The following is a 15,754-nucleotide window of genomic DNA, read 5'->3' on the forward strand; positions in this document are numbered from 1 at the left end:
GGGAAGTGGGGGAGGTATTTAAAGGGACAGTCTAGTCCAAAATAACCTATCATGATTCAGATAGAGAATGTAATTTTAAACAATTTCCCAATTTACTTTTATCACCAATTTTGCTTTGTTCTCTTGGTATTCTTAGTTGAAAGCTAAACCTAGGAGGTTCATATGCAAATTTCTAAGCTTTTGAAGACCGCCTCTTCTCTCAGGGCATTTTGACAGTTTTTCACCAGTAGAGGGTGTTAGTTCACGTTTATCATATAGATAACACTGTGTTCAAGCACGTGGAGTTCCAGTGAGCAAGATCTGTTTGGCTAAAATGGATGTATTTCAAAAGAACTGAAATAAGAGGGCAGTTTGTAGAGGCTTAGATACACGGTAATCACAGAGGTAAAAAGTATATTAATAAAACAGTGTTGGTTACGCAAAACTAGGGAATGGGTAATAAAGGGATTATCTATCTCTTCAAACAATAACAATTCTGGTGTAGACTGTCCCTTTAAGCCTTTGGCTGGGATGTCTTTGCCTTCTCCTGGTGGCCAGGCTCTTTTTATTTCCTAAAAGTAATGAATGCAGCTGTGGACTATCCCTGTTTAAGAAGGAAAGCAGGGACATAAGCTCAGGAGCGTGCACGTATCTGGAGCACTATATGGCAGCAGTTTTGCAAGAATGTTATACATTTGCAAGAGCACTAGATGGCAGCACTATTTCCGGCAATGTTGTGTGCTCCAGATTTTATATTCCTTTACAACTAATGTTAAAATGATTTTTATTTTAGATTTGATTAGTAATGCAGGCAAATAAAATGCACTGGAGATTTGTTTACGTTATTGTCACTTGGTTTTATGATTGTATATCATCAGAGCAGCATGTGTCATTTTCCTGTGAAGCCACGCCTACACGCCACACCCATAAACCCCGCCCCCTCAAAAATGTCCAGGAAATGACTGGGATAAAAGGTGGCAACCCTACTCAAAACTATGCGGATTTTTAGATTTCCTTGCCTATACGAATGTGGTTTGGATTATAATGCACAGCCATAACTATTTAGGAGATCATTTGCAGCACATTAAAGTGATTTCATCCTTGCAAGATAAAAAATAATTTGTTTGTTCAGGCGTTATGTTCTCACAATGCAAAAACAAGAAGAAGAACTCCTGAGCATAACAAAGGATACAAAGAAAACAAACAAAACAAATTAGAGAATAGAAGTAAATTGCAAAGTTGTTTGAAGTTGCATGTTATATCTGAATTGTGAAAGATAATTTTTGGGTTTCGTATCCCTTTAAACATTGAAGAAATAAGTGTAACGTTTTATACAGTATTGGGCAAAGTCATGTTATCTGGGTTGCCCTTACCTGGGCTCTTCTGCAGAAGAAAATGGACACATGAGCTACAACAGTGAGCAAACAAGTACTATTGGATATAGTAGGCTATGGCTTCTGAAGTTAAATTGCAGAAACATTAGCAAATTAGGTGATGAGAGTATGTTGCTTTTTTTTTTTTTAATCTATGCACAGTTAAAAGGTACGTGAAACCCACAATTTTTCTTTCACGATTCAGAAAGAGCATACGATTTTAAGCAACTTTCCAGTTTTCTTCTATAATCTAATTTAATGTGTTCACTTGTTATTCTTTTTTTGAAAGGCATATCTAGGTAGGCTCAGCAGCAGCAATGCACTACATGAGCTAGCTGCTGATTGATCTGCAGATGTTAGGAAAATAAGAAAGAAGGCGCCACCATAGTGCATGATCAATAGCATACAAAAACCCCTACAGCGCAAGTAATGTTCTACTCACAAGATCCAAGACACTTGAGAAGTGTCACAGAAGCCTCCTGGACTAAGTCGTCCAGACAACTTTCTCTCTCGAGTTACTGGGTCTGCTGTGCGCCAGCGGGTTGTCGATGCGATTTGATCACACAGGTTTAAAGCTATTGAATAAGAGAATCTTATATCACCTTAAGTGATATTGGTTCTAATGTCCTCATAAAATTGCCACATCTTTGTGACAGGTTATTCAGATTCCATTTATAAACGTATCCAATCAGGAGGCAACAGTTATAACAGCCCCCCCAAATAGTCATCCTTTGCGACAGGATACCATTGTTTCACATATAGTGGTATATATTTATATATATGTTGAGGGAGAAATTTTGAACCTTTGTTGTTTGAAACTTAAGTAATTATCTGCCTAAGTGTTTTGTTACTTAACTTTAATTTTTGCTTGAGGTAATGCAATTTAAGATTTATAACTGAACACTTAAGGAGCAGTGCATAAGCATATGAAAGACTTAATGTACAAAGAATGGACTATACCAGCTAGATGAGCTAGTTGGTCCTAAAGAAATGCTTTTTTACACTGTGAATAGATTGTGAAAATTAATTCGGTTGATTACTGGAACTTGCAATTAAGGTAAGTATATGACAAGATTAAAATATAACCTTTATTTGTTAAGTTTTAAAAAAAGACAGCATCAAATATGTGTATGCTACCCTTGAAAGAGTTAAAAACACACTCTCTGTTGATTGTGCAATACTTAGCATGTGCAGTACAAAGATATGTAGAGTACTGAGTAATCCTTCTATAAGACCAAGATTTTATTAAAGGTATATTAGTATGTTAATCTGAGAAAGGATTATATGGCCTTGTAGGTGGCCAATCCTTCAGATTACCCCTAGGGGATATTAAATATAAGGTATACCCGTTATGCTTAAACTCTATGATCTTTATAGATATATGTTCATATTAGGGCATTTTGAACAGCAATATCCAACTTCGTCACTAATACACAATAAGTGAATACTAATATGTACACTTGCAATTAGATATATGTTGGTTGCTCTAAATTTTTTAAAAGGTTGCCTTTATGTCAATTGCTTCAATGCAGGGCTTCTACCTAAGTATTGTGATGATTTTATCAACTCTGACAGATATTAATTAAATTCTGTGTGGTTGTGCATATACATCTACATAGAGGAGTAATCACAGTCTTGTGATGGTGCGATTGTAAAGTAATCTGCACTCAGAAGTGCTACACCAAGTGGTGTCAGAATAATTCTATAGAGCTGTATTTTCAGTATATACTTAAATTAGATCTTGTTTATTGCGTTTTTAGTCCAAGGTGAACTTGTATTTTCTGTCACGCTGTTACTACTTAAACAGTGCTACAGCGTTGTTAAATTACAGCTTTTTGTTAATTGTCACAATATATCAAAATTTGATGATATTATTGATACAGTATGTAAGGGTAATAGTACGAGGTTGAGGAGGAATTGTTCTGATTTAAGTACATTCAAGCAAGAAGCCTCCAAACTATCAAATAGACTTCAAGACAGAGGCTATAGTAAAAGGTCCATAAAAAAAGCCAAAACAGTGATGATGATGATGATACCAGTGTAGTGGGTGGTATCTGTGACCCACTTGTAAGGTGTGAATGAAAATTTAAAATGTAATTTTGTTTATTAGTGACAATACTTAGGTAGAAGCCCTGCATTGAAGCAATTGACATAATTAGATATATGTTGGTTGCTCTAAATTTTTTAAAAGGTTGCCTTTATGTCAATTGCTTCAATGCAGGGCTTCTACCTAAGTATTGTCACTAATAAACAAAATTACATTTTAAATTTTCATTCACACCTTACAAGTGGGTCACAGATACCACCCACTACACTGGTATCATCATCATCATCACTGTTTTGGCTTTTTTTATGGACCTTTTACTATAGCCTCTGTCTTGAAGTCTATTGGATAGTTTGGAGGCTTCTTGCTTGAATGTACTTAAATCAGAACAATTCCTCCTCAACCTCGTACTATTACCCTTACATACTGTATCAATAATATCATCAAATTTTGATATATTGTGACAATTAACAAAAAGCTGTAATTTAACAACGCTGTAGCACTGTTTAAGTAGTAACAGCGTGACAGAAAATACAAGTTCACCTTGGACTAAAAACGCAATAAACAAGATCTAATTTAAGTATATACTGAAAATACAGCTCTATAGAATTATTCTGACACCACTTGGTGTAGCACTTCTGAGTGCAGATTACTTTACAATCGCACCATCACAAGACTGTGATTACTCCTCTATGTAGATGTATATGCACAACCACACAGAATTTAATTAATATCTGTCAGAGTTGATAAAATCATCACAATACTTAGGTAGAAGCCCTGCATTGAAGCAATTGACATAAAGGCAACCTTTTAAAAAATTTAGAGCAACCAACATATATCTAATTGCAAGTGTACATATTAGTATTCACTTATTGTGTATTAGTGACGAAGTTGGATATTGCTGTTCAAAATGCCCTAATATGAACATATATCTATAAAGATCATAGAGTTTAAGCATAACGGGTATACCTTATATTTAATATCCCCTAGGGGTAATCTGAAGGATTGGCCACCTACAAGGCCATATAATCCTTTCTCAGATTAACATACTAATATACCTTTAATAAAATCTTGGTCTTATAGAAGGATTACTCAGTACTCTACATATCTTTGTACTGCACATGCTAAGTATTGCACAATCAACAGAGAGTGTGTTTTTAACTCTTTCAAGGGTAGCATACACATATTTGATGCTGTCTTTTTTTAAAACTTAACAAATAAAGGTTATATTTTAATCTTGTCATATACTTACCTTAATTGCAAGTTCCAGTAATCAACCGAATTAATTTTCACAATCTATTCACAGTGTAAAAAAGCATTTCTTTAGGACCAACTAGCTCATCTAGCTGGTATAGTCCATTCTTTGTATATTTATATATAGTTTTTTACATATTTTATTTTTGTGTTATTCAGAATATATGTAGTTATGTTTTTTAAAAACTGTTTCAATGAGACAATACAGATCCTGGGGCGTTATATCAGATTTTACTATATCTCATTTTAATGGAGTGGTACTTTATGTACATGGTTTTATGTTTTTATCAGTACAATGATCGGTCAATATATATTCTATATATTTTGTATAGGATTATTCATTTATCATATTTTGTATACACATATATATTGTTTTTTATACATACCATTTATTATAGGTTTGTTTTATTTATATATAGTCACTTTTTTGCAAAGCGTTGCATGGTGGTGTGCATAGAGTTAAAATCCTCCCACCCCCTATCGCACATTATAAGTAACGATAGGTCCACCATGTTGATTATTTTTTAACAAATTATTTGTGGTGCCGATGTAACTTTTAATATATACCTATGTTGTTACTTATTCATGTGAGTATATTACCTAGCATCTATACGTAATTTCGGAGGTATGTGTGAATCCTTAATATCATTGGAAGGACACGGTTCAATAAAAATAAATCTGTTGGTGACACACCCCCACGCATGCGCTTTGCGAAATAGTGGACGGCGGCTTTAGAGTTTAAAATTGTGGAAGTATCATTTGTATTATATACACCTGATGAAACGGTCGTGCCTGACCCAGAAACGTTGTGTTAAAATAAAGTCTTTTATTGTATCAGACTTTTATCCACGATATTTTTAAACATTTTTAATCACTTTGTTGCCATTATCTCACCTTGGAGGGAATCATATTACCATTGGGGCCATTTTCTGCTGATTTCGAGCCCGTGAAGGGGTATTCATTGTAAGTTGCAGTGAATATAGAGAGCGATGTGGCCGTTACTAGGCTATTTGATTGGTTCATAAGCCTCTACAACATTGCATCGACAAAGCGCTGGCGCACAGCAGACCCAGTATCTGGAGAGAGAAAGTTGTCTGGACAACTTTAAGAGTCCAGGAGGCTTCTGTGACACTTCTCAAGTGTCTTGGATCTTGTGAGTAGAACATTACTTGCGATGTAGGGGTTTTTGTATGCTATTGATCATGCACTATGGTGGCGCCTTCTTTCTTATTTTCCTAACATCTGCAGATTTATCACCTTGAGACACCAGCAAGCGTTTTTTAAGGGGTTGCCTGCCACCAGATCTTGGATATCAAGATTTTGTTTCTGCTTGTCACTTGGACAATATTACACAGTTGGAAACACCATCTCTGTTTCAGTCAAGTGGACGGTTTGTATATGCATATTATCATTAGTATTTATATTTTATAAAGTTATATATTATATTAATTTGTTTATCAACTCACAATAACATTTATTCACATTATCTTTATACAAATATATTCACTGTTTTGGCGCTCTGATTTATATATATATACATTTGTTATATATTATTTGTTAGATGCTTATTGATGGCTGCACATAAACACTTCTTATTCGCTCACGCGATGTGTTCAGATGTGCATGGCGTACGTAACATAACGTACGTAGCAGCAGCAATACACTGTCTATCCTGAGACAAACATGGTGGTGACTGGCGATAACGTACGTAGCAGCAGCAATACACTGTCTATCCTGAGACAAACATGGTGGTGACTGGGGATAACGTACGTAGCAGCAGCAATACACTGTCTATCCTGAGACAAACATGGTGGTGACTGGCGATAACGTACGTAGCAGCAGCAATACACTGTCTATCCTGAGACAAACATGGTGGTGACTGGCGATAACGCACATAGCAGCAGCAATACACAGTCTATCCTGAGACAAACATGGTGGTGACTGGGGATAACGTACGTAGCAGCAGCAATACACTGTCTATCCTGAGACAAACATGGTGGTGACTGGGGATAACGTACGTAGCAGCAGCAATACACAGTCTATCCTGAGACAAACATGGTGGTGACTGGCGATAACGTACGTAGCAGCAGCAATACACAGTCTATCCTGAGACAAACATGGTGGTGACTGGCGATAACGCACATAGCAGCAGCAATACACTGTCTATCCTGAGACAAACATGGTGGTGACTGGCGATAACGCACGTAGCAGCAGCAATACACAGTCTATCCTGAGACAAACATGGTGGTGACTGGCGATAACGCACATAGCAGCAGCAATACACTGTCTATCCTGAGACAAACATGGTGGTGACTGGCGATAACGTACGTAGCAGCAGCAATACACTGTCTATCCTGAAACAAACATGGTGGTGACTGGCGATAACACACATATGTTGCTCCTGCTTGGCTCAGCGGCTGTGGGCGGCAGATCCATACCAGTAGCTCATTGCTGGGTGTTTGACCCCATTTGTAGGGGTTATGCAGAGAGGTATGTTTAAAGGGACACTGTACCCAAATTTTTTCTTTCATGATTCAGATAGAACATGCAATTTTAAGCAACTTTCTAATTTACTCCTATTATTACATTTTCTTCATTCTCTTGGTATCTTTATTTGAAAAGCAAGAATTTAAGTTTAGATGCCGGCCCATTTTTGGTGAACAACCTGGGTTGTCCTTGCTGATTGGACAGCACCAATAAACAAGTGCTGTCCATTAGTCTGAACCTCAAATTGGCTGGCTCCTTAGCTTAGATGCCTTCTTTTTCAAATAAAGAAAGCAAGAGAACTTAGAAAAATTGATAATAGGAGTAAATTAGAAAGTTGCTTAAAATTGCTGCCCTATATGAATCACAAAAGAAAAAATTTGGGTTCAGTGTCCCTTTAAGAAAAAGTGCAGTAATATAATGAGCATTAAAGAATTGCACCTTATGTCAGTTTAATGCAAAACTATAAACCTCTAGGGAATAAAACTGGGTACACACACCAGAAACGCACAATCCTAGCAGAGAGGACAGGGAGATGCACCCTGTGCACTAACGGGTAGTACTAGAGCCACAGCATTAAACCTGAAGGAGGAGAAAGAGCCAGATTTAAAACACACGATGGACACACCTTAGGGCCAAGCCTTAGCTTAGAAACCCCAACACAATTAATATAGATCAGTCCACTAAAGAAAGAGTTGTAAAAAACATTAAATAAGCAGAGAGATACAGATCTCCAGAAGTGCACATTCCTCACTACAATAAATAAATGTACTCTCGGCACACGGAACTATTGAAAGGGATGGACAAATGAAGATGCTGCCTGCAGCCAATAGGGAAACAAGACATCTCACAGCTACTGTACACAGGAAGTGATGTAAGATACCTTTTTCATGTTTGTGCCAATATAACTTTTAGGTTCCTCCTTAAACTGAGGTAATCTGAAAAAGAAAGAAACAGAACAGAGAAGGTAATTAGTGTCACTGATGTGTGTTACTATTTGTCATCTTTATTTATTTATACAAGCAGGACACGGAGAGCACCTTAAAGGGACAGTAAAGTGAAAATGAATCCTCCATGTTTCAGACAGAGCAGGTCATTTTAAACAACTCCCCAATGTATTTAATTATCTAATTCATCTGGTTCCCTTTGTTGAAGGGCAAACATAGGTAGTCTCAGGAGTGTGCATGTGTATTTAGCACTATTTGGCAGCAGTAACTTAAACAAGGTATAACATTGCTTCCATAGAGTGCCAAAGACACATGCATGCTCCTAAGTGCCCATGAGCCCACCATAGCCTTGGTTTTCAAAAAATAAAAACAAAGAACAAAGTAAATTTAATAGCAGAAGTAAATAGAAGGGTATTTATTGGTAAAAGCTTATGTGATCTCACTATACACAAGTATTATTAGATAAAAGCCTTCACAATGAACAATGAAAAGGCATCACATTTATATTTCATTCAAACTTCTTTTTGGTATGATAAAGGTTATTATCTACAGCCATGGGCACCAGGTTCGCCCCCTGGTTATGCCAATGTATTCAAGTAAAGTATTTTACAACTCCATGCTCTACCTAAGCCATGTAAGATTCCTTTTTATTTTACCGCCCCTTTAAAAACAAAAGCTAATTCTAGAAAGTGATGCAAATGGGTTCAAGGGCCTTTCTTGTGAGGGTTAACCCGCTCGGCAGCAACACATTGTAGGCACAAGCTGCAAACGTATTCTACGTATACGCAAAACACTTCTGTTTAACATGCGTCTAAACATGCAAATGTACCATTGTGAAACCTCAAGTCCTTTCACAGTAGGAGACTGAAGGTCCTGAACTTCATACGTAGCTACAACAGCTCAAGCTATTTTCTCAAACGTTGTAAGGTACTTGTTCTTACTTTGCTAATGACAACTTTGTGTTGTTAAAGGATTAAAGGGACACTGTGCTCAAAAATCTTATATTATCCAAATGAAAAAGTAGGATTTAACAGGCTGACATTGTTAGTGTCTGAATAAAGATAATTTAAAGCGGTTTCGTTTTATATTAATATACCAGTATAAGTTGTACCCGTCATACAACTGCTTATTGACTTATAGGTATTTCCTACTAAAGCTTGATGAATATTACCAGGAAGTACCTCTGAGTCAATGAGGCATCTACAGGAAGAATCTGCCAATGAGCAATTTAAAAAGATTTTAGATTTAAAAAAAAAAAAATTAACATATTGAAAAGCTGATTTTTTCATATGAATAAAAAACTGAGTGTAGTGCCCACTTTGTTTTAGCAGTCTGTCGGTACTACAGTATTTAGATTACTATGCACAAATACCTAGTTTCAAACTGTTAAAGGGACAGCAAAGTCCAAATTAAACGTTCATGATTCAGATAGGGCATGTCATTTTAAACAATTTTCCAAATTTGCTTTCATCTTTTTGTATTCTTTGTTGAAAGCTAGACCTAGGTAGGCTCATATGCTAATTTTTAATCCTTTGAAGGCCGCCTCTTATCTCAGTGCATTTTGACAATTTTTCACAGCTAAAGGGCATTAGTTCATGTGTGTCATAAGTGCTATTTATGAGTCAGCACCGAATGGCTAAAATGCAAGTCTGTCAAAAGAATGGAGATAAGGGGGCAGTCCGCAGAGGCTTAGATACAAGGTAATCACAGAGGTAAAAAGTGTATTAATAAAACCGTGTTAGTTATGCAAAACTGGGGAACGGATAATAAAGGGATTATCTATAGTTTTTAAACAATACAATTTTTAGGTGTTGACTGCCCCTTTAATCAATAAAATCCTAGGAATAGTATGAACAGATAAAATTCCCAATTTTTTTTCTTTTAAAAGATTATTATTCTTAGTTAGGAGCATCCGTGTAAACTAATTAATACAAATCTAAGAAAAAAAATGTGATCAGATTGCTAGTATCTGGCATTCTGCTCTGATACGAACATCACTTAAATTATGATTTCAAGCTTGTGGTTGTGACACACAAGAGATAATTGAGTTTTGAAGGTCAGTGTTTTGCAGTTGCAGTTTAGAAATTTCACCTGTCTCTTCTGTAATCCAATGACATATTAAAGTAAAATAAGATTTTTCTGAATGCCAGGTCCGTATAAGTTTCTGTCCCGAGGAAACCAACAAAATAAGAGATTTGTAAAAGTGGAAATATTAATATTATATTTTTATCACACTAGTGAACAGAAAGCAGAAGTTCATTTTAAAATTATAGGTGTAAATATGAATAGCCTATTCCTTTCAGGGGCATGAAGTGTACCTGTTAATAAGCATTTATAAGTATTCAAACCTTCTACAACACTGGTTTTCAAACCTATCCTCAGACCAGATTTAAAGGATATCTGAACTGGAGCACAGTTGAAATAATCAGCTGATTAGTAAACATGGTTATTTTACCTGCTCTCACCGAAGGTAATCCTGCAAAGCTGGCCTGTTAGGGAGGCCCAAGGACAGGTTTAAAAAACAATATTCTACATTATGGATATTATTTTTTTTTATATTTTTTTTTTGTAGTTAAAGGGACACTGACTATTTCGTGATTCAGATAGAGCATGCTATTTTAAGCAACTTTCCAATTTACACCTATTATCAATTTTTCTTCGTTCTCTTGCTATCTTTGTTTGAAAAAGGCATCTAAGCTTTTTTTGTTCACTCTGGACAGCACTTCTTTATTGGTGGATGAATTTATCCACTAATCAGCAAGGACAACCCAGGTTGTTCACCAAAAATAGGCTGGCATCTAAACTTACATTCTTGCATTTCAAATAAAGATACCAAGAGAATGAAGAAAAGTTGATAATATAAGTAAATTAGAAAGCTGCTTAAAATTCCATGCTCTATCTGAATCACAAAAGAAAACATTTGGGTTCAGTGTCCCTTTAAAGAAGAAAGCAGAAATATTAGGACAAAAATGAACCAAAACTGGCAAACCTGAGTAGTTGAACTTGGACTGTACGATCAAATTTCTACAGGCCAAAGTTGGAAAACAGAACAGGTAACTATGTTTTGTTTGCTAGGTCACGCAAGACGCCACTTAAGTTTTGGTTAACAAATTTCTAATGACCGGTTGACAGCAACACAAATTTTTGCATCTCTGTGTCACATATATTAGTCTGAAGCACCCAGGTTCGTAGAAGTTTAATGCATGGATTAAATATAATTACTCAATCTTCATTTTGTAATTGGGATACAGGATTTATTTCTATGTTGTAAAGAAACTATAGTGTGACTCCTTATTTCATTAACTTCCAAAGAGAAATGTATTAAAACTTGTGTTGTGAACTGGTCATCCGTAGATAGAAGTTTTATTGTGCTAGCCATACCGCTCTTAGTGTAATATACGACTTCCATAAAAACCCCACACTACATAACTCCACAAATAAAAATGTTTGTGTTTTTTGTTTCCAATCTAGAACGTTTGAAATGATCTTGAGACTGAGCTAAGACAACTGATGGTTCATAATAACCCCTTCACCATGTTGTACTTTAAAAGCAGTGTTGGGGACATTAGTAAAGAAGGGGTTAAGATCACCAAACAAGCACCAAGCTACTGGAGTTTAGCATCATATGCTCAGTGCCCTACATTTATTTTATTTTTTGTCCACCCTCGAGAAGACAGATGACTGTCTGCACATTCTGCCCTGTGGCCCCTGAAGAAGTGTAGAATATGCCAGTCCTCAAGGGGCCATGTCAGCAAGGCACAGGCAAACACAAGAGGGTTTACCTTGAGAAGAGCAGCTGCACCATGTCGACAAGAGTGTGCTCTGCAGATTTTCTCAATAACTCTGCGAAGACAAAAACAAATAACACAGGTGTCATTACGCAGTGTGATATTATCAAGAGGCTTCTGCAAGCGGACTCCCCTCCAATCCTTGTTTACAGAGGATTACGGCAAATTTATTAAAACCAGACCCAGCCCTCCCCCCGCCGCGCTGAAGGTATGGATGGCTTAGGGACACCAGATGGTGCTGTGGAGCTGAAACAATAATGTGACGATGGTTAAATACATTTCCCAAATATGAGTTAAGCTACATATCCTTGTAAATTGACCAGCGTGCGTTTAATGATTACTCAGAATATTGACATTATCTAAACATAAAAACAAATGACATTTTGCTACATAAGATGCAAAAAACAGTTTTCAAGAGATTATGGCCGGTACAAATATACATAATACCCCATAACCTTACTGAGCATATGTGAGAAATCTGAGCAGTAGAATAAACACGTTGAATACAAGCAGGAAACAATGAAAGTATTCAGTATTAGTAGTACACCATTAATAGGAAATAATTCCCAAGTGGCAAAGAGAAATGCAGCCGATAATCAAAAACGCATGCAACAGACTTACCACTTAATCTCATTTCAAAGCAAATGCGGAAACAGGATTGCATGATCTCACAAACGGACTCGTTGGTTAGATGAGCGCCAACAGGCGTGAGGAGAAGGGTTCGTAATACCTACAATAACAAATTGACATTTGCTGCATAAACCATTCAGGACTCTGTTATATCAGGAGAGAGGCACTAGACCTATTCTTACTATTCCTTGGTATTTATAGAGACCATATTTTATACAGTTTAAAGCATTTTGTAATTGAAGACTTTAAAGTTCACATTGCACTGTACGACAAATGACCAGAAAACTTGCTTATGTTGAACATTTCAGGTGTTTAGTGCTGATTGCACTTGGCATAGAAAAGCTAAACAATTAGGTGCAGTATTGTTTCGGGGGAGTCGGGATGCTTTGGGTTAAGTGCATGTCACAAAAGGAATGATGCTATCACTAAGCGTTTGATGTGGCTTTTTTATTTTCAACTTCAAAACTTGGATTTTACTCTTTCAAAAGGCAACAGGTGCACTTTTTAGTGAATACATTTTTATCTTTATATCAGAGAAACATCCTTGTATTGTGCATATCTCACAAAATAATGGCACAGAGCAATAATATGGCTCTTTGGTCAAAGACTTTCACATATGTCAAATATATGATACTCATTGTCATCACCACAACAACCTATTTAGCATTATAAAAAAAAACAAGCATTTATACTTGGTTAAACTGTATTTAAAGGGACAGTCAAGTCCAAATTTTATTTTTCATGATTCAGATAGGGCATGTAATTTTAAACAACTTCCCATGCTAATTTCTTAGATTTTGAAAACTGCCTCTAATCTGAATGCATTTTGACCACTAGAGGGCATTAGTTCATGTGTTTCATATAGATAACATTGAGCTCATGCACGTGAAGTGACCACCGATTGGCTAAAATGCAAGTCTGTCAAAAGAACTGAAATAAAGGGGCAGTCAGCAGAAGCTTAGAAGATACAAGGTAATCACAGATGTAAAACGTGTATTTATAACTATGCCCCATGGACATTACACATACTGTCCATTCAAAACCAGGATAGGCTCAGAGATATGCAGTGGTTTCACATGTAATGCCATTCATAGTTTTATTTATTTACTTAAAGGGACAGTCTAGTCAAAATTAAACTTTCATAATTCAGATGGCGCGTGCAATTTTAAACAACTTTCCAATTTACTTTTATCATCAAATTTGCTTTGTTTCCTTGGTGGTATTTTTGAAAAGCTAAACCTAGGTAGGCACAAAACTGATTTCTAAACCGTTGAAAACCGCCTCCTAGCTTATAGCATTTCGAAAGTTTTTCACAGTACTAGTTCATGGGTGTCATATAGATAAAATTGTGCTCACTTCGATGAAGTAATTTAGGAGTCTGCACTGATTGGCTAAACTCCATGTCTGTCAAAAGCACTGAGATAAGGGGGCAGTCTACCAGAGGCTTAGATACAAGGTAATCACAGATGTAAAACATATAATAATATAACAGCGTTGGTTATGCAAAACTGGTGAATGGGTAATAAAGGCATTATCTTTTCAAATAATAAAAAATTCTGTTGTAGACTGTCCCTTTAAATGCTAAAGCAGCTTTTTTTAACTGCTTTTTGCCAACTGATGAACAGCAGTTTTGTTGTTTTTTTAAAGGGTATTAAAGGACCAGTCAACACTGTGGATTTGCATAATCAACAAATGCATGATAAGAAGACAATGCAATAGAACTTAGTCTGAACTTCAAATGAGTTATAGATTTTTGTTAAATAAATTGCAAAGTTATGTCTATTTCCACTCCCCCGTATTATCTGACAGCCATCAGCCAATCACAAATGCATTTATGTATATGCTGTGAATTCTTGCACATGCTCAGTAGGAGTTGGTGACTCAAAAAGTGTAAATATAAAAAAAGACTGTGCACATTTTGTTAATGGAAGTAAATTAGAAAGTGGTTTAAAATTGCTGCTTTATCTGAATCATGAAGTTTAATTTTGACTTGAGTGTCCCTTTAATGCAGAACTTGTTTATAGTTTTGGGTACTGGCCAGACCAGACAATCACACTTTCTCATTGAGCAATGATAATAATTAGCCTAGCTTGAACTATTATTATTATTATTTTTGAAGATTTTGTTTGGTAAACAAAGCAGCAATGCAGCTGGTAAGGCCAGTAGGAGTGGTATTAGTAGCAGAAATAGCTAGTTCTTATGCCACTTTACAGATCGCTAGTTAGGTCTCATCTTGAGTACTGTGTGCAGTCTGGAGACTGGCCTTACCGGCTGCACTGCTGCATTGTTTACCAAATTTTAAATCATCTGAAATAATAATTCCCAAGCACCGTTCCTCTTTAGTTACGGTCAGTAATGTACCATTGAGACTATAATTGGCCTTTGGGTTTTGAGATCCTATATGCATAATTTTACTCTTGGTAATATTACATTTTAGTTTCCATTTATTTGCCCAGCCTACTTCTGAAGCCCCCACTTCCAATATCACTAATGAAAACTTTAAACAACTCAGGCCCAATAACTGAACCCTTGGGGAACACCACTAGTAACTGACCTCTCATTTGAATGTACTCCATTATTTGAATCCCTCTGTCTACTATCCTTAAAAGCGACAGCCAACACCAGAATTTTTGTTGTTTAAAAAGAAAGATAATCCCTTTATTAACAATTCCCCAGTTTTGCATAACCAGCACAGTTATAATAATACAAGTTTTACCTCTGTAATTATCTTATATCTAAGCCTCAGCAGACTGCCCCCTTATTTCAGTTCTTTTGACAGACATGCAGTTTAGCCAATCAGTGCTCACTCCTAGGTCACTTTACGTGCATGAGGTCAATGTTATCTATATGAAACATGTGAACTAATGCCCTCTAGTGGTCAAAATGCATTCAGATTATAGGCAGTCTTCAAGGTCTAAGAAATTAGCATACGAACCTCCTAGGTTTAGCTTTCAACTAAGAATACCAAGAGAACAAAGCAAAATTGGTGATAAAAGTAAATTGGGAAGTTGTTTAAAATTGCATGCCCTATTTAAATCATGAAAGTTATTTTTGGACTTGACTGTCCCTTTAAACCAGCATTCTACCCACATAATCTTAGCATCTACCCCAAAGCAACAGATTTTGTGAATGTTTGTTTTACGGTACAGTGTCAATGTTTGCTAAAGTCTAGATACGCTTTATCTACAGCTCCTCCCTCGTCTCTTAAAGGGATAGGAAAGTCAAAATTAAACTTGCACAATTCCGATAGAGCAT

The 15,754-nt window shown here is 36.2% G+C and overlaps 1 protein-coding gene across 9 annotated transcripts in view; it reads right to left on the reverse strand.

Moving 5' to 3' along the window:
- The window catches only part of GBF1 (golgi brefeldin A resistant guanine nucleotide exchange factor 1), a 365,751-nt gene that overhangs the window by 145,965 nt on the left and 204,032 nt on the right, over positions 1 to 15,754 (reverse strand). For all 9 annotated transcript variants that reach the window (XM_053691965.1, XM_053691964.1, XM_053691962.1 and 6 more), the window contains exons 6-8: positions 12,491 to 12,599; positions 11,864 to 11,924; positions 8,018 to 8,072 (exon numbers count right to left, since the gene is read on the reverse strand). In XM_053691965.1, coding sequence (XP_053547940.1) covers positions 8,018 to 8,072; positions 11,864 to 11,924; positions 12,491 to 12,599 — 225 coding nt within the window. The remainder of the gene's footprint in view (positions 1 to 8,017; positions 8,073 to 11,863; positions 11,925 to 12,490; positions 12,600 to 15,754) is intronic.

Source organism: Bombina bombina, chromosome 9 (genome assembly GCF_027579735.1).
Source record: "Bombina bombina isolate aBomBom1 chromosome 9, aBomBom1.pri, whole genome shotgun sequence".
Taxonomy (NCBI): domain Eukaryota; kingdom Metazoa; phylum Chordata; class Amphibia; order Anura; family Bombinatoridae; genus Bombina; species Bombina bombina.